Source organism: Hyaena hyaena, unplaced genomic scaffold, assembly GCF_003009895.1.
Source record: "Hyaena hyaena isolate Hyena2069 unplaced genomic scaffold, ASM300989v1 scaffold_426, whole genome shotgun sequence".
In the NCBI taxonomy this organism is placed as follows: domain Eukaryota; kingdom Metazoa; phylum Chordata; class Mammalia; order Carnivora; family Hyaenidae; genus Hyaena; species Hyaena hyaena.
Genome location: NW_024081061.1, coordinates 743270 through 764969, shown reverse-complemented (window position 1 = coordinate 764969; position 21700 = coordinate 743270). Strand labels below are relative to the sequence as shown.

The 21700-nt window shown below is 54.5% G+C and overlaps 1 protein-coding gene across 3 annotated transcripts in view; it reads left to right on the top strand.

Moving 5' to 3' along the window:
• Window positions 1–21700, top strand: part of NRG2 (neuregulin 2) — a 185288-nt gene that overhangs the window by 162329 nt on the left and 1259 nt on the right. The window contains exons 4-11 of one of the 3 annotated variants that reach the window (XM_039252715.1): window positions 797–917; window positions 6902–6978; window positions 7341–7399; window positions 11608–11809; window positions 15589–15691; window positions 18087–18210; window positions 18531–18658; window positions 19486–19713. In XM_039252715.1, coding sequence (XP_039108646.1) covers window positions 797–917; window positions 6902–6978; window positions 7341–7399; window positions 11608–11809; window positions 15589–15691; window positions 18087–18210; window positions 18531–18658; window positions 19486–19713 — 1042 coding nt within the window. The remainder of the gene's footprint in view (window positions 1–796; window positions 918–6901; window positions 6979–7340; window positions 7400–11607; window positions 11810–15588; window positions 15692–18086; window positions 18211–18530; window positions 18659–19485; window positions 19714–21700) is intronic. The other 2 variants (XM_039252712.1, XM_039252713.1) reach the window with 2 other exon arrangements.

Below are 21700 nucleotides of genomic sequence, written 5' to 3'. Positions count from 1 at the left end.
GTACAGGCCTCTCCCAAGCCCACCTCCTCTCCAGTGACCTGACGTCCAGGATTTATAGCCTGAGCTGTCGAGGCCTGGATGCTCCCTCAGAGGCAACAGCTGACTGGGTGGGGGAGGACGGGGCTGCCTGGTGAGAATGCAAAGAAAACTCCTGGGTGGGCGCTTACGGAGATGGGCAGAGCCGCCTCTGTAGCCTTCCTGGAAGGCTGGTCCCCTCTGGGGCAAAGGAGGAAGACATGGACGCTAGGATTCTCTTCCTCACCTCTCTCTAGATCTTAGAGACTGAGTGTCCAAAAGGTGCTGTTCCCTTCAAAGCCCAGCTCCCTTCCAGCCACCCTCCTGGGCTACCCCAAGAGCCCAAGCAGTGCAGATTGACATAGATGTCTCCTCCCTGTACCCCCATGACTCTGTTCCCCACAAAGGGCATAGTATCATATCCCACCTGCAGTGGAGGCCCCAGAAAGGCAGGCAAGAAGTGGGTGCTTATTCCAGCACAAGGAGCATTTTCTGCTAGCCTCTCATTCCTTCCCAAATAAAGCAAATCTTCCTGGCCTTTGGCAGTTTGCCCAGAGCACAGGTGCAGGGTGGTGCTGGGCAAAGGGTCAGAGCTCCTGGTGGCCTCCCCTGTGCCTTGCTGGTGACTGGGAGGCACCACCAGACCTTCCCTCTCCAGCTCCTCCTGCAGTTCCTGAACTTCCAGCTTTGAGATGGGCCTTGACGGGCCATGAAAGAGGTGGTGCCTGGGGCCCAGAGTTGGTCTCAGTGGGTCACTGGCACGTGTCTCTCATACCTCCAGTGAGTACCACTCTGTCATCATGGTCGGGGCACGCCCGGAAATGCAACGAGACAGCCAAGTCCTATTGTGTCAATGGAGGCGTCTGCTACTACATCGAGGGCATCAACCAGCTCTCCTGCAAGTAAGTGACCAGTGGGGGTGGGCATGGGCATGGGGGCAAGATTAGGGTGAGAGAGGCTGGGCAGAAGTGGAGGGCTCTAGGCAAAGTGGACTTCAAGCCACTGACAGGGTGTCTCCCAGGGGTGTAGACAGGGAGGTTTGCCCCACTTCCTAGGCCTTTCTGAGAATAGAGTGAGATGTAAACTCTAAAGGGCTCAGGGCTTCTGCAGTGCCAGTTTCTCAGGCCCCTGCCCACCCCATCTCCCCATGTCCACCCTTTCACCACCCCACCCTTTAGGGAGATGGGGATGCCAGTCTATGCCCTAGGCACTGGGTTCTCTCTCCCCCTCCCTTTGTCTCTTTCTCTCTCCCCCTTCTCTCCGCACCACCACCCTCCCCATCTCTCAGCAACTCTCCAAACTGTGTTCTGATGAACATTTCCCAGGGTGTGTCTCCCCGAGCAGTGAAGATCCTGGGAGGGTCAGGCAAAGCACAATTCCCAGTGCCCTTGGTAGTGGAGGGTCTGCTCTCAGAGCCTTGAGGGTAGATGAGGACTCTGCATCCGGTGCTCACCTCAAGTCCTGGCTACTGTCTCTGTCTGGTGTCCAGATACACCCTGGGAGTCACTTCTGCCACTTCAGACCCTAGCTCCTCTCTAAGGGGTGAGGGTACACCAGCAAAGACACCACTCTGGGTGTGGCCCAAGGGGGAGGTCAAGGTTAAGAAGAAGCTCAAGTTGAGGCTTCTCTACCCAGCAGGATCTTTATCCTGCTCCCCTTAGCAAACAGAGCAGATGAGAGCACAGTACCCAGGAGGGCTTGTTCAGGTCCAGCTGGGTCCTATTCAAGCAGCTGGGCCCACGGCACCCCCTGACAGGTTCTCTGGTGGGTGTATGAGGAGCCGGAGGGAGAGCTTGGTGAGGGCAGTGCAGGTTCTGGCCAGATCCTGAGGAGGAAGAAGGGGCACTGGTTAACAACTTTGGGTTTTCAAAGCACCCCAAGCCGAGCACCCTGCAAGGTGCCACAATGGCCCCTTTCCCATGGCATGTGGGCAAAGGCCACCAGAGTATTGGTAGAAATTCAGAGAGGCATATGCCCTCCCCACAGACGAGGTCAGATTCAGCACCTCTCAGCTCTCCTGCCTCTGGGCTCCAGCTCCAGAGCTGCATTCTCCCACTGACTGTAGCCTTAGCCAAAGTCCCTTCCCCCTTCACAGGTGATCATGAGGGGCCATGCCTCCTTGACAGTCTCACCTTGGTGCTGGACTAGCTGGGCCCCAACTGCCAGCCAGATCTGTGCCTCTTTCCCCAGCAGGCCTCCCTTGTTGGCTTGCCCCCCCCCCAGCCCCGCCCTGCACCTGCTGCCATCCCCTTACTGGCCTCCCTCATCCTGAATTTGCAGCAACAGCAGGTCCCCCAGGAAGTCCTCAGCCCCTCCTCTTTTCTCCTTCTGCCTCTGGGAAGCTGCCACCTTAGTGCTAGAGACCGTGTGAAACATTCTAGCCTTGAAAACGCTCTGAGCTCTCTGCAATAGATCTGTAGAAAGTCATAAGGGTTCTGGAGTACCTCACGGACATGGCCCAGCCCCTCTTTTATCCCCCAACACACACAAACACACACGCACACCACACACACCATGCCTTTCCTCTTCCCTAGCCCCTTGGACCCTGAGACATTGAAGGAATCCAGCAGCATCACAGAGATCAGCCCTGGCTCCAGTCAGGGAAGGTTTCAGCCACCCAGGACAGGTGCCAGGGCCACAGAGGGCCATGGGATGGGAGAGCTCCAGTGTTAGCATTTAGTGTGGAAAGGGGTGTGGTGAGCTTATGAGATTCCACAGGGTCCTGCCGGCAAGGCTGTACCCCTAGGACCCTCTGAGTCACCCCAAGCTAGATCTGAGAGAAGCAGGGGGCAGGAGCCTAAACCATTACGAAGATAGTGTCCTGTGTCCTCTCCTCACCAGGGCAACTGGGATTCCCTGCTTAGAACTTGACCTTGGTACCCAGAACCACCACCACCCCATTTCAACCTGCCCTAGGTCAGCCCCAGTCAGGGCTCCTGGAACCAGGATCCCTGACTCCCTGAGCCCTCAGGGGAGATCACTTTCAGGAGGGCAGGTCCTCAGAGCTGTGCTGGAGAAGGACAGGGGGGAGGGGGGCAGGGCAGAACCCAGAGGCCATTCTGGGGGTGGGTGAGTCGGGAGGGAAGGGGGGGCAGGCCTCTTGGGATTCCTGATGACACCTGAATGGAATAAAAAGGAAAGAATATAGGAAACAGAACTCACGTCTTACCATTTGTGCTGTTTGTTTACTTTTTATTTTGATTTTTTTGCATTTCCGCTTAGCTTGGATAATGAAACTAGACTGGTCAGTTTCATTCCAGTTTCTATAAAACTCAGTTTTCCTTCCTGGTTTTCTGACACTTGTTGTTGTGTATTGGTTCAGAGCCCTGCAGGGAGTGCTGGAAAGCAGGCACACTCCATCCCTCCTGTTTTTCTGGAATTCAGAGCCAAAAGAAACAGTGTCACTGATACTGAATTTTGTTTGAAAGAAAGAAAACTTAGGGGGATTTGAAAATGGGGATCCAAATCAAGGTGACTGTCTCCTGTCTGGGCCAGACAGGGGCCTCTGCACTTCTTCTTGCTGCTTTCTCCTCTTCTCTCCGTGTTTTTGTAGAGCACGGTTGGTGCGTGACTCTTGGGGACTGGTTCAGGGGATGATGACAGAACAAGACTCTCTTTCCAGCCCTGTGCACATACCAGCGGCATGCCTCCCTTTCCCATCAAGCTCATCCCTCCCCCTTCTGCTCCCCACCCCCCGTCCCACCCCATGTTCAGGTGGTTCCCCATCCCATACCCATCTGCCTGCTCATCCTCTCCACATCTCCACCTCACCTCTCATGAGGCCAGAGACCCTTCACCCCCTCCAGTGCCTGGGGCACACCCTCATCCTTCATCCTCCCCCTACCCCGGGTGAGGGCAGCACACATGGCATTATCCCCAGGCTACCAAAAGGAGAAACTGAGGCCCAGGAGGTGGGTGGGAAAATGGGGAGGCAGAGTTCCAACCTGTCACCCCAGATACAGCCCATGGGCTCTCCTCTCAGCCCCTGTATCACCTCTGCTCTTCTCCAGCCCTGGGCACAGACCTTCCCATAGTCATAGCTGATGACGTGGGGGAGGGCTGAGAAAGCTATGACCTGCTGCTCCTTCTAAACTGCCCCCTGTAGCCTGAAACTCAGAGTGCCAATCCCTGTCTCAGTGGTAACCCACTACCAGCCAGCTACCCACACAGAATCAGACCCCATAGGTTTACATAGCCCACACCCTGTACATGTCCTGAGTGCAGGGCAGCAAGGCGGTAGGCTCACTCCAGAATCTTCTCTAGGGAAGCCTCAGGCTCCCAGGCATGGCTCATTCTCAAAAAGCAGGGGTAAGGTGAGCCCAGGAGCCTGCTGGAAAGATCTAGTGCCCAAAGGACAGTATGGGGAGCCAGTCCGCCAACCCCCACACTATGCCCATTCCCCACTGCCTTTTCTTTTGTTCAGCCAGTGGGAAACACAAGGCAAGAAGATTAGGACCATATTACATAACTCCGGGGTGGGGGGGCACGTTCATGTTAGAGACCGTGGCCCTGGGGCCACCTGGGGTTGTGGTACTCAGTGGCCATGAAAGATCGGAGGGTGCAGTGGAGGCAGTCCAGCCTGGGTGTGGGGATCAGGGACTCAGGGATGTGCTTAGTTATCATCAGTCTCCCAAGAGCCATAGGACAGCATCCCTTGACTATCGGCAAGGAAATAAATTTTCCCTTTGCCCCGCCTGCCCCTGCACTACCCCATTCTCTCTCAAACACAAATACACACACACACACACACACACACACACACACACACACACACGAGCTGGGCTAATCTCAGACATTGGACACAGTCAAATCTATCTCTTTCTTATTCCTTTGAGGATTCCGAGAATCATTTTTGGCAATCTTTTGGGTCTTTATCCTCCATCCCCGAATGTGCTGCTGCTTTAAAAAAAAAAAAAAAAAAATCACCTCTCCCCTCTGGTCCCCATCCCAAGAGGACATCAGTCTCTGAGAGCTGAGGAAGGAGAGCTGAGCCTGACAGGAGCTGGTTGGGAAGCCTTAGGCACTACCTCCATTTTCCTGGGACAGGATGCTTAGATCAGAGAAGGATATATTGACAAGGTGTTAGCCTCTTCCCCCTCCTCCTCCTCTCCCTCCTCCTCAAAGCCACCCTGTTCAACAGGATGAGCGTGCATCAAGTTCCCTTGTAACTACCCCCCCCCCACTTTCTTCAGACACACTTACCAGTCCCTAGCCACCACCCACTGGCTACGCATACCTACACACATTGCCACCATTGCAGAGACCAGTCAACTGGCTCCCCTGAGGGAGATGCCACCGAGGCCCAGAGAAACTCCAGCTGTCTGTCTCCAGCCATCCCCATCCCCCGGCTAGATTGGGGCTAACAAGGTTTCCATGAGTGTCTATCACAGCCAATGGCAGCTGTCCCCTATAAACTCAAGAGGTTGCTGATGGTTGGTATACACGAGAATGCTAAGAGGTAGAGTACTCTCACCTCTTGAGGAGGTTTACTGATTAATGTTGCACAGTGATCTATTATTGAGGAAACATTGCTGATGGGGTCACCTAATTTCCTAAGGAAAAAGCGGCAGAGGCAGCCTAAACCCATCTTCAAGTAGGGGAATGGGGGGGAGCGGGGTGGTCAGTCTGGCCCCCTCTTCAATGTTCCCTTAGGTATCTGGCCTTGCTGGGGTTCGGAAGAGAGGACAGGGCTGGGCAGGTCTCCCAGAAATCTGCAAGACAGGGACTCACTTGAGAAGAAAGGGGAAGCCAGAGAGCAGAGGAAAGTGCACCTGGGAGGAAGGACAAGGTCAGGGAGAGAGAGTGGGGGTGCTCTGTAGCTACCGAGGAGATACCCCGGGAGAATGCACTCCCACCGGAGCCAGGCAGGGATGGAGGAGCAGGTCATGGGGAAGAGACAGGTGTCCAGGCAGCCAGTAGACCCCTAACTGGAAGAAGTTTCAGGGTCCACAGGAAGCCTGCTTCAGCCCTCCCTGCCCCCAATCATGGTTCTTAGCCACGTGAGGGTAGATGTCCTGCACCTGGCCTTGGCAGGCCAGCTTTGAGATGTTGGTAATTCTGGCTCCTCCCCAGCCTCACCTGTTCCCCACTAGGCTTTTTTTCCCCATGTGTATTGCCCTAGGGCAGCCTTCCCCAAACCATATTCGCAAGGGTTCCTCAAAAAATGTCTTCCTTGGTCAAATAAATTTGGAACATAGTGGAAGATTCAAGCTCTTTTCTCCTACAAAACTTTTCCTAGCTTTTCATATGCCAGTGTGCACTGCAACTCTACAAGTCTGGGAGCAAATTTCCTAAATTTATTTGGCCACAGAACCCTCTTTGAGAGAACAGATGAAACACCTCCAAGGTCACTTTTGTCATGGGCACAGTCTGGGAACAGCATTCCAAAGTTCTCCTTTGAGCTTTCTGGGGGCTGTTTCATGGATGAGAAAACCTGCCCAGGGCCCTGGAGAGAACCCTTTGGTAGGGCCTGGAAGGAGTGGCTTCCCAGAACTTGGTATTCTGGAAGGCTCCCGGTCTCCTGCCTGACTGCCTGGCACCAAGGGGCTACTGTTCTGGCGTCAGGGGACCCCAGGCAGGTCAGAAGCGAAGGCTCCACAACCACAGGACAATTGGGCTTTAGGGTCCCAATTTCCCCACCCGCTTTCCCTAAATCATCCTCCTCTCCGCCCCACCCCTACCCCCCACCACCCGGAGCAACACCGAGTAGAGAGATTTTGAAGTTTTCCGAGCCCTTCCCCAGCCCCGACTCCAGCCCCTGCAGCGATGAGTGTGCCCCAGCGCCCGACTTGGTTTTCTCATTCATCACTGTGCACTTTGATTTCTAACCTGAGCCTCGCGGATGATGCCAGTTTGTTCTGTGATTTTTCCCCTTTTCCTTCTCCAGATGTCCAAACGGATTCTTCGGACAGAGATGTTTGGAGAAACTGCCTTTGCGATTGTACATGCCAGATCCTAAGCAAAGTATGTTTGAAGATACAAACACAAGTCCCTGCTCCCTAGAAAGCTTCCGGGTGCAGTCCCCCCGATGTAGGGCATAGGGCCAGGGGTGTTGGTAGTTTTGATCTTTGGCTGTTTTGTTTTGTTTCTCTTTTCTTTTTTGTATTTTGGTTTGTTCTTTTGTTTTGCTTTGTTTTTCATTTTTTGGCCTAATCCTTGGGTTTAAAGTTCAGGGCTGCAGGTAAGGGGCAGAGTGGCAAGGCCAGTACAAGCGGTAACGGTGGCAAGGAACCCAGCTGGCATTGGCAGGAGCCCGTGCCGGGGTATTGCAATGCCTGTGTCTTGCTATCCTGGCTCTCTCTTTCTGGTTTTCTTTCTTTTGGTAGGTGTCCTGTGGGATACACCGGGGACAGGTGTCAGCAGTTCGCAATGGTCAACTTCTCCAGTATGTCTCTTTCTTCTATTTCTTTTCCTCCCTGGTGACTGACAGTCTCCCCGTGCGGGAGGGGCCCGGCCTTGCTTAGCCTGACTAGAGGGAGCCACAGGGGAGAGAGGGGAGTGGTAGTGTCCTGGGCTCCTCTCAGTCATCAGTGCTCACTAGAAGCCTGTTCGGAAGAGACGGATGTGCCCCCTGCCACCCCCCACCCCACCGCACCCCACCCCACCCGACTTTTGGCTGCACGCAGTAACAACCCCCCAATTCTCTCTGCAAGGAGAGGGGGGCTGCGCTCAGGCCTCTGCACCACTTCTGAGGGTGGGCAACGAGGCCAGCAGCGGGAGAGGTGTTAGCAGGGCCCTCACCTGCCTTTTAAAGCCTTTTGAGGACGTCAGCTGCTGATGGGGCCAGGCAATGAGTGTGTGCACGTGTGTACCGGTGTGTTTGAGAGAGACAAATAAGTTCTCAGCCTGTCTTTGGGTCTGGCCAGAGTTTGTTTTGATTTGGGGTGATGGGGGAGAGTGGGGAAGGGAGTGCTGAGGGAGAACAAGCCCCAGGGCACTGGTTTCCATGGAAGCCAGAGGTCAGAGACATTCAAGGATAGGGTGGGATGGGGGGGTTGCTGCCTGCTAAAACATAGACGAAATGAGGATTCAAGGGATAATTGCTGATTCTTTCCAGGCCCACTCTGGACTCCATTCCCTTCCTTTCTTCCACTTGTGAGGTTGGAGCTTTCTGGTCTGCCTAGTTAGCTGTGGGGGGAAAAACGAGCCCTGCAGCAGAAAGATGAGACCCTAACTGTAGAGTGTTTTATTTGAGGCTGGGAGCAATTTCTTCAAGTATCACCAGGTGGAGGTGGAGCAGAGCAAAAAGCCCCTGGCCGGCCATGGACTCCATCTGGGGCCTACCAGTCTGCTGGCCTGTAAAGCGGGACACTGTCACCCCTCCTCCAGAACATACTAGGTCCCTGCTCAGCCCACCCTACCTCTTCCTCTCCTAGGAGGACAGCTGAGTCCCATGAAGAATTAGGAACCTAATTCCTAATTAGGTGATGGTGCCTAGGCACCGAGAGGTAGAGCTCCAGGCAGGAGAGGCTGAGAGCAGGACCCAGGGGTCATTTGGAGAGTTTGGGTCTCAGGGTGGAGAAACAAGTCTCCCACCCCTCCTTAGGCCACAGCACAAAAGCCTAGAAATCATCACCTCCTTCTCCCTGCTAAAGCCTGGAAGCCATGACTTAAAGAGGAAAGTAGAGGCCCCAGGGAGGTGGTCAGCCCAGATGGTCAACTGTCTTCACAGTGTGTGGGAGGTAGCACTCTCCGCAGGCCCCTCTGGCTAGAGGCCAGGGAGGAAGGCTATGGGGATAAGAGGAGAGCTCTGGTCAGGGTATGTGGTCCAGAATTCTCCAGAGCCCAAGCTCTAGGAAGAAGTGCAGAGTCAGATCCAGCCCCCCCATGGAAGACCATAGGTCAGGAGGGGCCTCAGGAGGGAACAGAGCAGCCAGGCCAAGGCTAAGGACCAGGGGAAAAAGGCCATGGAGGGCCTATTCCTTTTTACTCTTAGGCCTGGAGCCTCCCTGCCTTATGGGACTGTTCTGGACAGGGAGTCCCAGTCCATCCTGAATCAGAGTTGCCAAGCCTCCAGAACTCGGCCATTGGCCAAACTTTTCTGCCAGCTGCGCTGCTTCAACTTTCAGCTCAGAAGGGTCCACAGGGTTCAGGAGCCCAGAAGAAGTCTAGAAATACTGCCACAGGCCTCTCTGCCTAGTGTCATCAGGATCATTGCCATTTCCTTTCCGTGAAGGACTTACAGTCTTCAAGCACTTTGCCCAGAGCACTTAGTGCAATGTTGTATCAAATAATTATTGAACAGGTGGTAGAAAATGCTACCTCTAAGTGTTCGGGCTTTGGATTCAGATTGATCTGAATAAAAATGCCAGCTGCTGAGCTTCCTAGTTCTGGGGCCTCATTTAACCTCTCTGAGTTTGTTCTCTCATCTCTAAAATGGGGATAGTAATGTTTACACCTCGAGGGTTGTCGTTGAGGATGGAAGTGCAGCGATGCCTACAGAGGGCTGAGCAGAGAGCCTGCCGCTGCTGATGGACGGCAGCTGAGCTCCTCTGGTAGCTACAGCTGGCATGAGGTGGGGGCAGGAGGGCCCCCACCAGCACCCTGGAGGCTGACTCCCAGCCAGTCCTGAGCAAAGGGGCTGACTCCCTCCACCCCTGCCGCCACCCCGCCCAGACAACCTCTAGACCAGATTACCTTTTGCAGAGTCCATGGAAACAAAGCCTAGGGCCAGAGTAGCACTCCTTCTTTCCCTGACAGTCCCTCCATTTCCCAAGAGTCAAACCCTGCATATCGCTAATCCCCCCCCCCCCCCGCCAAGTGAAAAGAACCCATACACATAAGCACACGCCTGCACAAACACATGAGCACATGCTCTCATCAGGGGCCCACGTCCTGGCCTCCCCAGCCAGGCCCCTGTAACTGTGTGTCACAGGACGTGTCCAGGATGGAGACTGTGTGTATCATCTGGTAAACCTGGACCTGCTGGGAGTCCAGCATCAGGTTGCCATGGTTACTGGTCAGTATGCAAATGTCTGCCCAGTATGCAAAGGACCTGTCTGTGACTCAGTGGTGCTGTTTATCCCGGCTGAGAGGCCACCTATGAATATGACGAGTGGGGAGCATCTTTGACAGGAGCAGATATAGACACCGGCCCCTCAGAATCCATCCCCGGTGAGAGGAGAGCAGGGCTGCCTTCTGGCAGTGACATCACCACTCCTGTCAGTCACCAATGGCCCACCCAAAACCATATGGGCCTTCGACTCAAAGGGGAGGTCAGTTAGGAGGCACAGAAGCTGCTGCTGCTGCTGCTGCTGCTATTACTTGGTTCCCAGAGCAAGGAAGCAGAAGAAAACCCTTCAAAGGCTTTGGTCCCCAGCTCGCTACTCCAGGTGGTCACCGTCCTCATGATTCACTAGTCAGGCCCAGAGACTCAATCAGCAGGAACAGCACAGGACTTCCAGCTGGTGGCCCCCATGCTCTCCTTCCCCTACAGGAGACGAGAGCATCAGAACCCAAGTTCACCTCCTCCCTGGATCTCACGGAACTGACTGCACGTGGGGAGGCCATAGACTGGGCCCCTTCACACACACTGAGCCTCCCCCTGTCCAGGCCTCCCACGTCTCTCCCTACGTATACACACTTTTGACAGTTGAGGAAACAGAGACTAGGCTTGCCCACATGCACACAGCATGTTAGGGACAAAACTGAAACTCAGAGCCTACAGACAGGCGCTGGTCACATTAGAATGGTAGGTGAGCTTTTCAGAAACAGTGTTGAGATATCTGGGCTCCCACCCCAGAGTCCAATCCCATTGGTCTGGATGATTCCTAAGTATGGCAGGGTGGCAGAGCTCCAATCTGAACAGAGAAGACACTGAGAGGTGGATAGGCCTGGTGTACTTGGAAACACAGTGGGTCTGGGGCAGGGCTGACCCTTGGGTGGGGCCCGTTGATCTAACCCCTCGATGGCGTGGGGGCCCACCTTGTGGGGCTCTGAAAGTGCACATTTACAACATGATCGACTTTGGAGTGCAACTTGCTCACCACCTGACACACGTGTTCCACAGGTGAACCCACCTGTCTTTTCCTAGAAGTTGCAGTTTGCTCTTCTGAGTGGTAAAATCAAGCCCAGACCCCAAGGTCTAGGCCCTGTAGGCATCTAGCATGTTGGAGGTGTCAGGTGGAGAAGTGGCCTGCTGCCTCAAGCCTCTCCCCACAAACTCAGGAGTCTCCATGCCTAGGCTTCCAGGAGATGGGACTTTGGAGGCAGGACCAGTCCTGGGCACCTCGTGCCCTCATTCTGGACAGAAAAAAGGGCCCCCTGAACGAGCTCAGGGCTGAGCAGATCGTCTCCAGGAAGGGTGTGGGAGTGTGGGAGGCCTGGTACTGGAGCTGGGAGGAGAAGGAACACAGGGACTCCTCAGAGCCGCACCCCCACTCACCTTTCCTCTCTGGGGACATCTGCCGACTGACTCTTGTGCCTCCGCCTCCCACCAGGTACTAACCCCATGGCTCATCTCTAAAGAACCTGCCCTGCCTGCTGATCCTAACACTCCTCTCTCTACCCCCATCAGGGCTCTTGGGGACTGGGTGCCAGGGCAGGGTTCAGGAGGCCGGGAGGGGACGCCACTAACCTGCTTTCACCTCACAGGCTGGCTGCTGGTGTCTGAAGAGTCCTGACCAACGTTTCTCTCTCTCTCTCTCTCTCTCTCTCTCTCTCTTTCTCTCTCTCTCTCTCTCTCTCCTGCCCTCCCCACTTCCCCATCTCTCTCTGTATCTCTCCCTCCATCCCCTCCCCTCTCTGACCCTGCTCTCTTCTGCACTGCCAGAGCATCTTGGATTTGAACTAAAGGGTACGGAGCTCTATGTGTCAGTCAGTGCCATCCACTCCACCCCTCTCCACAGTCTCTGACACCATGTGTGCTGGATGTTTGCTTTACTTTCCAAAAAAATGTTAAAGGGATGATTCCAAAAATCTCCCCTGGCCCTCCCAAGATGTCCTATCATACACTGCATTGATTTGGGACAGACAACAGAAGCTCGGAATAGCGAAGCACCCCCGGGGTTCAGACCGTGCCCCCAGTGTACAGTGGCATCCCCTGCCTAAGGCCTCGCAGGGGGAGGAGCTAATGTGGCCCAACAGGTTGGCCAGACGAGAGATAGACCCCTGGAGAGCTGGAGTCCGGAAGCCACAAAATCCTGGCTTGGAGAGTTGTGCAGACAGGCATCCTCTTTAATTTGACTTTAATTCTCCTTCCTGTTCCCACTTCCATTTCCATTGCTTTTCATTCTGTGCCACGCTGGCAGCTAATAATGCCCATTTGTCTCTGCCCCCTGCCCTGTGTCTGTCTGCCAGGCTTTGCCATCTGCTTGAGGCTGTCACTCCCTCCATGATCTGTCTCCACAATGGCATGCGTGTTCACCTGTGGGCAAGACACGTAAGGGTCGAGGGTGACCTGCCCTCCGGTGCTCACCCTCCTGCCCCCCAGCTCAGAACCTTCCCTCCCTCCCACTTCTTCCCTGTGGCCCCGGGAGACACACTGAACGGAAAGGGACTCGGAGTCGTTCTGTCCTCTCCCTGAGCTGGAAGGCTCCACCCAGGCCTCACATGGAGAGATGCAGGGGCTCAGAGGGGTCAAGGCTTCGGTGGGGTCAGACCTCAGATGGGGCGCACAGCCTGCAGTTCTGAAAAGGCTATCCTTGAGGCAGGTCTGGACAGGCCCTACTTCCCTCACTGCCCAGGCCCTATCAGCTCTCCTCGGAAGACAGAGCTAAACGTCTGTGGAAGGGTGTGTCTATGTGCTGCCGGTGACGGGGCGGGAGGAGAGGGGTGAGTCCGCGTGGTCCGTGTGTGATGGTGCCACGTGCGGGAGGTGAGCCTGCCGGGCTGTGAGTGTTGTGGGCGGGGCGGATGTCCCATGCCTTGGTAGGTCTCTCAGGGCAGGATGTGAGTGCACAGAGGCACACAGCAGGGCATCTTTGTGTTAAGCACTGAACGTTGTGCAGGTGGAACTGGGAGGGTGCAGAGGTGAGTGTGCTCGTGCGCAAAAAAATGTGCGTGCCTGTAACGGCGGTCTGTATGTCCATCTGTGGACCAACTCGACGAACATCTACTGAACCCCAGAATTTGCCAGAATCTGGCGATCTGCCACACAGAGTCCCTGCCTTCCTGGCACTCAAATTCACAGGATGAGACAGACAACAAACAGGAAAGATAGCAGGTGGTGGTAAGTGCTATACTGAAAATAAAAGAAGGTAGTGGGAGGGTGCCAAGCTGGGGACGGAGTTACTTTAGCTATGCGGCCAGGAAAGGCTTATGCGATGAGGTAGCATCTGTGCTAAAACCTGATAAAAAAGTAGCCAGCCCTGCAACCAACTGGAGGAGAATGTCTGAGGCAAGTTAGGGATAGCGTGGTTGGAGCGGGCTTGCCTTGTCCAGTGGACAGAAGGGATGCCACAACTCTGGGCATGGCAGACATGGCGACTGGACCACCTATGAGATGTAAAAGGAGGGATGAGATGGTAACCCAGGCCTTGTAGGCCATGGCAGATCTCTGGGTTGTATTCGAATTGCCGGGTTCAGCTACTGTGAGTTTGAAGCAGAGGAGTAGATGAGCTGAAGGCTTGGGGACAGAGAACAGACTCGGTTGGAAGACAGGCTGGGGAGCAGCGGAAGCAGGGTCTAGCCTGTCACAAGGTGACCCGCTATCCAGATGGGAGATGACTATGCCGGACTGAGCTAGAAGCAGTAGAAGTGGTCAAATCCAGAAGCTACTTGGGAGGCAGAGCTGGGAAGTCTTGCTAAAGGACCAGGTATCAGAGCAGGCAAGGAGAAAGGAGTAGTCAGCAGTGATCCCAACGTCAGGACCTGAGCAATAGGGAAGGGGGTACGAGCACTGACGATGTGGGAAGGACCAGGAGCAGGTTTGGGAAGAAGCTAGGGAATCAGCACTGCTGGCTGGCCATGACCCTTGGGTAGAGGAGTCTGGAGCTCATGCAGAAGTCAGGGCAGCAGATACAAATATGAGAGTCGCCTGCATAGAGTTGGTATTTAAAGTCTGAGCTGGGTGAGATCATGAGGGGAAAGAGAGCAGGTGGAGAAAGGAAAGAAGCCTGGGAGCTCTGGGCCCTTCTACCTTGCAGCCTGCATACAAGAGTAGGAAGCAGCAACTGAACAAGTCAGCCCTTGAAGGAGGGCAACACCCAGGAGAGAAGAGCCATCCAGGGGGAGTGGGCCCAACAGGGGGAGTTGGCCGAGAGGGAAGCAAATGACCACAGGACTTGACAGTGGTGGTTGTTAATGACCATGACCAGAGTGGTCTCAGGAGTGACAGAGACAGATGCCCCATTGGAGAGGACTGGGGGTGGGCAGGGATGAGAACCAGAGGCAGGATATGGACCGCAGAGCCCAGAGATGGGGGGGCCAGGGTGGAGGGTTGTTTAAGATTGCATGAGTGAGTGAGTGTGTGTGTGTGTGTGTGTGTGCTTCTCTAGACATGTATGAGTGTATCTTTGTGAAGGGGTCTGTGTACGCATAGGCAGAGCCCTCAGGTATGTGTGTCTAGAGGGTTTGTACTCCCAGAGTTGGTTGTAGGTGTACACAGGAGGTGCCACAAGTCCAAGGATTTAGGGACATTTCCCAGGGCTCTACCACGGTGCTGGGTCTCGCCTCCACCTATCCCTGTGCTGAGGGGAAGGGGCCATGCTGAGGGGGCAGCTGGCAGGTGCAGGTGGGGACAGGGGATGTCTAGACTGCTGCTGTCACCTTTTTCCTTTTCTTCCTCCTGGTTTTCTCTGCTCTAGATGGGCAAGAGTTGCCCCACCAAGAAGCAGGAGGTGGAAGGGATGGCTGGTTCTTTTTTGAGACCCAGCCTAGCTCAGCTCCTCAGAAAGTGGGGAGGCTCCTCCTTGAGCACAAGAACTGTCCTAGGCACCAGGGGCTATGCTGCCATTCGTGGGCTTCTCAAAAGCAAAGGGAAAGGCTGCAATGGGCCAGGGCCCCATACTGCCTAGGCTGCAGAAACAAATCAAAGCCTTTCTCTCTGTGCCCTCCTCCATGGGCCTGGCCTTCTCTGTCCCTGCTCCTGGCTTCCCTCCTAAGTCCAGCCTCTGGGTCTGATGTCCTGTCTGACGTCCTTGCCTTTCTTAGCAAAGCGGAAAGGGCCAGCCAGGCCTTTGCCCAGGGTCTACATGTTCACTGCCCTGAAGAACAGCTCTCCCCAGCCCACCCAGGCTCTTTGAAGTCACCAGGCCATAGTGGAGCAGGACAAGGTTGCTGGCCAAGCTGGGTTGCCCTCCCCTGTGGCCTTTGGAATTTCACCTCCATCCCACCCACCCCACCCCCTGCATTCTCCATTCATGTGCTCTGGGCAGGGTGAAGGGTTTGGGACGGTGAATTCAGGGATAGTCACTTGTGACCCGATCACGGGTGGGAGGATGTCGGGGCCACAGAAAGCAATCCAAGAAGGGAGGGACTAGCTGGGGAAGGAGGAGACGCAAAGGAGCCGGGAGGCCCTGAGCTGGAGGGAGCCTGAAGCTTTGGGGGCAGGTGGGGGTGGGTTCTTTGCATCACTTTCCCCATGGATCTGCCTCCTGCCCTGCCCCCTCACATCCTCTTCTTCTGCCTCTGCAGAAGCCGAGGAGCTGTACCAGAAGAGAGTCCTGACCATCACCGGCATCTGCGTGGCTCTGCTGGTCGTGGGCATTGTCTGTGTGGTCGCCTACTGCAAGACCAAGTGAGTGTCAGACACTCAGGCCTGCAGTAGGCCAACTAAGAAGGGGCCTCTTGGGCTGCTTTTGTGAAGACAGTGTCTCTTGCTCACACATACACTCCTTCCCCAGGTCTGGCTGGCCACCCCCTTATGCCCCCACAGCCCCTTCAGGGGCCGCTGCTGCTGCTGGTGTGGGGAGGAAGGGCTGGGCCAAGAAGCAGGAGTAGAGGGTAGAGGAGACAGGCCCCAGAGGACTGAACAAGAACTGTTGTGAGCACAAATGTTGGAAGAAAACAGATCTGGGTTTGAATCCAGCTCTTCCATTTACCATGACCCTGAGTAAACTGACTGGCCTCTCTGAGTCCTCATCCTTAAAGCAGGAAGGATCGTAACACAGACCTCAGAGGACACTGTGAGGGGCATCAGCCCTGTCAATCAGGCTGGCGCTGGAGCAGTGTTGGGAGTGAGGAAGCACAGAAAGGAAGGCTACATTCCCAGTGGGAAAAGAGACCTCATGAGGGACTGCCTTGTCTCACTTGGGCGCCAGCTAGGCCACAGCACAGAAAAGATGGGGCTGGGTCCCTTCTGGGCAGAGGAAAGATGGGGTAGAACTTTGGAGCAAGGGAAAGAAAGGTGCAGAAGGAGTGCTGGCAGTTCCTATAGAAGAGTGCACACTGACAGACAACTGTGGGAAAGGGTCAGCTGTGTTCCTAGAGCATGAGCATTCCAGAGTAGGTGGAGTAAGTCTGGGGTCAAGAAAAAGGCATGAGTATAAAAAGACAGCTAGAACCTAGAAAGTAGCATAGGGCATTGAATCCCAAGCTAGGAAGCCCGGGTTTATTCAGTAAATGAGAGGGAGCCAATGAAGTTTGTAGAGTGATGGAGTGCAGAGAAAATGATAGGTTTGTCCCATCCATTTTATCCAGAAAGCAAGGTCTGGGCATAGCCACCATTTAGGGTACTGAGTCCCTTGGTCTTGACTCCTGCCACACCTATCTATGGGATCTAAGGCCCTGCTAGCCTTGGGATTTGGGGCTCAAGGAGCCCAGAGGAGACTAGGCCCAAGTACGAAAAATGGGGTCAAGAACTAGCGGAAGAGCAACTCCCTATTCTAACCTCATTTCTTCAAGAAACTTTCATTCACTGCCTGCTAGATACCAAGCCCTGCACCAGGCACATGGCCAGTGCTCTAAGCAAGATGTCCAGGGTGATAAGATACACTTCAGAGGTGCCTAACTTTGGCAGGAGGGCAAGAAGAGTTTCCCTGAGGAAGCATTTAGGCTGAGTCTAAGAGAAGAGCAGGAGTTAGCAGGTGAGGAAGAGGTAGAGAGTGTGCTCCAGTGGGATGTAACAGTACGTGCAGAGGCCCAACGAGTAGAGAGGGGAGCACGGTGGAGGGTCAGAAATAAGCCCCTCAACGATACAGCAAGCTAGGGCAGTGAGAGGGCAGTGAGGGAGGGCCAGTGAAGGGTTTTGTTGTTTTTTTCTTGTTTTTTTAATGTTTATTTTTGAGAGAGAGAGCATGAGCAGGGGCCAGGGAGTGGGGGGGGGGGTGCAGGGAGAGAAGGGGACACAGGATCTGAAGCAGACTTTGTGCTGACAGCAGAGAGATGACAATGCGGGATTCAAAGTCATGAACTATGAGATCGTGATCCGAGCCAAAATCAGACGCTTAACCAACTAAGCCACCCAGGTGCCCCCCAGTGAAGGGTCTTAAGTGGGAATGACATGATTAGACTTGTTGATTACAGAACAAATGTGCTGGGCACTTGATATGGCCAATGTAAAGTAGTCCCACAGGCCTGTGACCATAGCACCATGTTTTATTTTTCTCATTGCTCTTTACTGAAAGTATCTTGTTTATGTGTTTATTATCTGCCTCCCCTACTGGCTTGCCAGCCCCACGAGGGTAGAGATTCTGTCTGTCCCCTTCACTCTTCCAAAACAGCATCTGGCACATAGCAAAAACCCAAGAAAGAGCAGATGAATGAATGAATGAATCAGTCAATCGGTGGGTAGGTGGGCTGGTGCCAGAATATTTTATCTGCTCTTAATTCTGAGGAGACTTTGGAATGGGTAAATGGCCACCCCACTTTACAATGAGGAAAGTGAAACATGGAGAGTTTAAGTAACTGGCCCACGATTACACAGTGAGGATGTGGTAGAGTTCTACTCTCTCAGCAGAGCCAAGGCTCAGGACCACTCTGCTCAGGTCCTGCTAAATTCAAGCTGGTGGTGATGGGAGGAGGCAGATCGGCGGGGTCCTGGCTGAGAGCAGCCTGACACAGGGTAGAGAGGTAGCAGGAGGCTGCCCCGGCATCCAGGGCAGAGGTAGAATAGTTCCCCTGGAGGGGCAGCTGGGAAATTTCATACATTGTATGGAGGGAGTGCCCAGCTAACACACCCTTCTCCTGTGCAGAAAACAGCGGAAGCAGATGCACAATCACCTCCGGCAGAACATGTGCCCAGCCCACCAGAATCGGAGCTTGGCCAACGGACCCAGCCATCCCCGGCTGGACCCTGAGGAGATCCAGATGGCAGATGTGAGTGGTGTTACCAGAACCCCCTCTCTGTACAGCCAGCCTTTGTCATGTGCCCTGCAAGGAAGGACCAGGGCAGAAGCCAGCCCATCCAGTGCTCAGCCTTGCCCACTAGCCTAGCCTAGCCTCACCAGACTGGCCTCGCTTTGCCCACTTCCTTAAGGGGTGGATCTGCTGGGGCCACCGCTGCCCTAACATCATGCCACTTATCCAGTGGACCACTCCCCAACCTGAAGCTTAGTGCTTCACTTCCCCATCCGTGCCCGGAAGGAGGGCTCATCAGTCACTCATCACTAACTCCCGCCCAACTGTGTCTGTTGCAGTATATCTCCAAGAATGTGCCAGCCACAGACCACGTCATCCGGAGGGAAACGGAAACCACCTTCTCTGGGAGCCACTCCTGTTCTCCTTCTCACCACTGTTCCACAGCCACACCCACCTCCAGCCACAGGTGGGTACCTCCGAGGCCCACAGAGATTTGCAGAGTCCTATATGCACGCCCACAGAAAGCACGCACACATCTGCCAGAAGACACAAAGAAACCCCCCTGCCAGGCTAGGCCCTGGACTGAGGGTCCTTTTGAGTCAGACAGTAAAGGTGGAGGACTTCAGACCAGAACACACCACCAAACATTCATCCATCCTCAGGGGACCAGAGTCCCTTTTCCAGTATAAACCAACCCCAGAGGAATAACAGTATCACTGTGCTCCCACCTAACACGTGGTTTGGGTTGGACCTTATTAGCACCGAATGATCTGGCATAAAAATCCCTCCTCATTCAAACACTCAGACCTATTAGATGCCCTCTCCTGAGTCTGCCCTTATGAACCTAGTCTACCTTCACTTCCTTTTCTTTGTCCACCCAAGCACAAAGGTTCATACAGCTCACAACATGCTCCTTCTTCCCTGGGGAGCAGCATGGAATAGGCCAGGCCCACATGTATTGGCCACTGGGGCTGTGCTCCTGACATAAGTGGCTAGGGATCATGGGAATGGAAGGGTCCCAGACACGAGCCCCCCGGGTTGAGGGTAGGGGGAGGTTGGTTGCACAGAGGAAAAGAAAAGGCTTACACATGTTCGGGTGCACCCATCTACAGGACCCTAGCCCTCCTTTTCCCTACATCATACTACATGTCAGCTCAGAGTGGAGAAGGGCAGTGAGCTGAGGGCGCCTGAAGTGAAGCAAAGAACCAGGAAGGGGGTGGACCTGGGAGCACACCTGCTAGGCTGTTCTGCCCCTTCCTGATCCCTCACCTCACCTCCACCTGGCTTCTCCAGGCATGAGAGCCACACGTGGAGCCTGGAACGTTCTGAAAGCCTGACCTCTGACTCCCAGTCGGGCATCATGCTGTCATCAGTGGGCACCAGCAAATGCAACAGCCCAGCGTGTGTGGAGGCCCGGGCACGGCGGGCAGCAGCCTACAGCCTGGAGGAGCGGCGCAGGGCTGCCGTGCCACCTTACCATGACTCCATTGACTCCCTGCGCGACTCCCCACACAGCGAGAGGTCAGTTCCTATCTCATGACCTGTGCCCCACCTTGGCCAGAGACTGGCCCCATTGACCCAGGGCTGACCCTTAGGGGACCTCAGAGACACTCCAAAGATTCTCATGTCCCTTTTTCAGATGGGCAAGCAAGGTCCCTGAAAGGTGGAATGATCTGCTCAGGGTCATCAGCGTGTTAATGACAGACTGGGACCAAGTCTGGGCCAGTGCACCCTGGTGTGGAGTGACCATCTAATTTAATTTTCCTACTAGGACACTTTTCAAAGTAGAAGGGGATGTTATAGTTGCACTAGAACATCAGGAACAAACAGGGGCTGTTCTGGACATGCCAGAACATATGGTAGCCTGACCCTGGTGTCACCCAGAGGCTCCATGTCCCAGTGGGAACAGAAAGACACCAAGATGGAGCAGACTGAAGGGTGGGAGGGGAGGCTGTCTGCAAAGAGAATGACCAGTGCAGGCTGGGCCTGAGCCAAGGACTGCAGGCCCTGGCAGTATCAGCAACAAGGTCCGGGGATCCAGACACCATCGGGTTTCCGAGCAATGGATGCAGTGAGAACCAGGAAACTCCCCTTCTTCCCTGACTCCAAGCCAGGAGTCCTAGGAGGCCAGCCCTCTACCTTACTCAGCCCTCCAGTGTCCCTTAGCAAGAGGGATCTGTGGGAGGAGAAAAGGTGCACAGTATTGGGAACTCCAGGCTGAACTGAAATGCTCTCCAGCTCTTACTTCACCTACTCCATGCCAGCCCTCACTGAGCAGGCCTGCCTGGGCATTCAGAGATGGTCCACCTCGTTTTTGCTCCTGAGAAGCTCCCAGCCATGGACACAAACCACTGAAGCTCACAGCTATGGAACGCACTAAGCACAGGCCATCCCACCAGGACAGATAGACCCAGTCGAACTGCAGGCTCTAGGAAGCAGCCAGGTTTTCCAAACCCAACCGTTCAAAGCCCAACTCCACCACCTGTGTGATTTAAAGCAGGTTGATCATCCCTGTGCCTTGTTTCCTCAGCTGTGGATCATGAAAAACAATACCTATCATACATGGGTCTTGTGAAGGCCATCAGAGATCACGTGCACAAAGCTCTCTGCCTCCTACCTAGCTACACTAGGTGTAGCTGTTGTTACCAAAGCAATAGGACTTCTTGATGGTTGGGAGGCAGAGAGACAGGGAGAGCTTTCCAGGCAAGGGAGGACCCTGAAGTCTACTAGCAGAGGCACTTAAGAACATGGCTAGTGAGTGAGATGCCCAGAGCAGGGTGAGATGCTGGGAGAATGGAGCTGGGCCTGAACAGGTAGGCTGGGGCCACAGAGATAGCTGATGGCCCTGGGGTCTGCTTAGGATGTGGGCCCTGGATGGGTAAGCAGGAAGGGCCTCCTTAAGCAAAACTGACTTTAAAAGATTGCTTTGGAAACTGCACAGTGGAGGAGAGACCCTGGAGTGGGGGAATAACCAGAGTGAACAACTAGGCCCAGGATGTGGTAGAGCAGGGCAAAGGGGGTGTTCCAGAAGATGGGGTAGGGCGGTTAATTGGCTGTCCATGTGGGAGAGGGAAGTCAGACGATTCAGAGAGTAATGAGGACTCTGGAGGGCAGGGAAGTGTTAAGTCCTGGTTCCTGCCTGGCATCGGTTCACATCGCAGCCCTACCACTTCCCCGTTGTGTGAACCTCGAGCAAGTCACTAAAATGTTCTGAGTCTCATTTTTCTCATGTGTGGTACGGGACTAAGGTAAGGGTCTTACAGAATTACTGATTAGACGAAATGGTGCATGTAAAATGCCCCAGCCTGAGCCTGACCCAAAGTAACATTTCAAGAATATTGGTGACTGTGCGCATCCCTCACACCAAAAGGACCATTCATAGAGGAGCATCGGGCAGGCAGTGGCACATCCCATGTGATACATTTATGGAATCATTCCACCAAAGGCCTGGAATGCGCACTGTGGTTAGCCCCTCTTAAAGCATAAGGAAACCGAGCCTGGGGTAGGT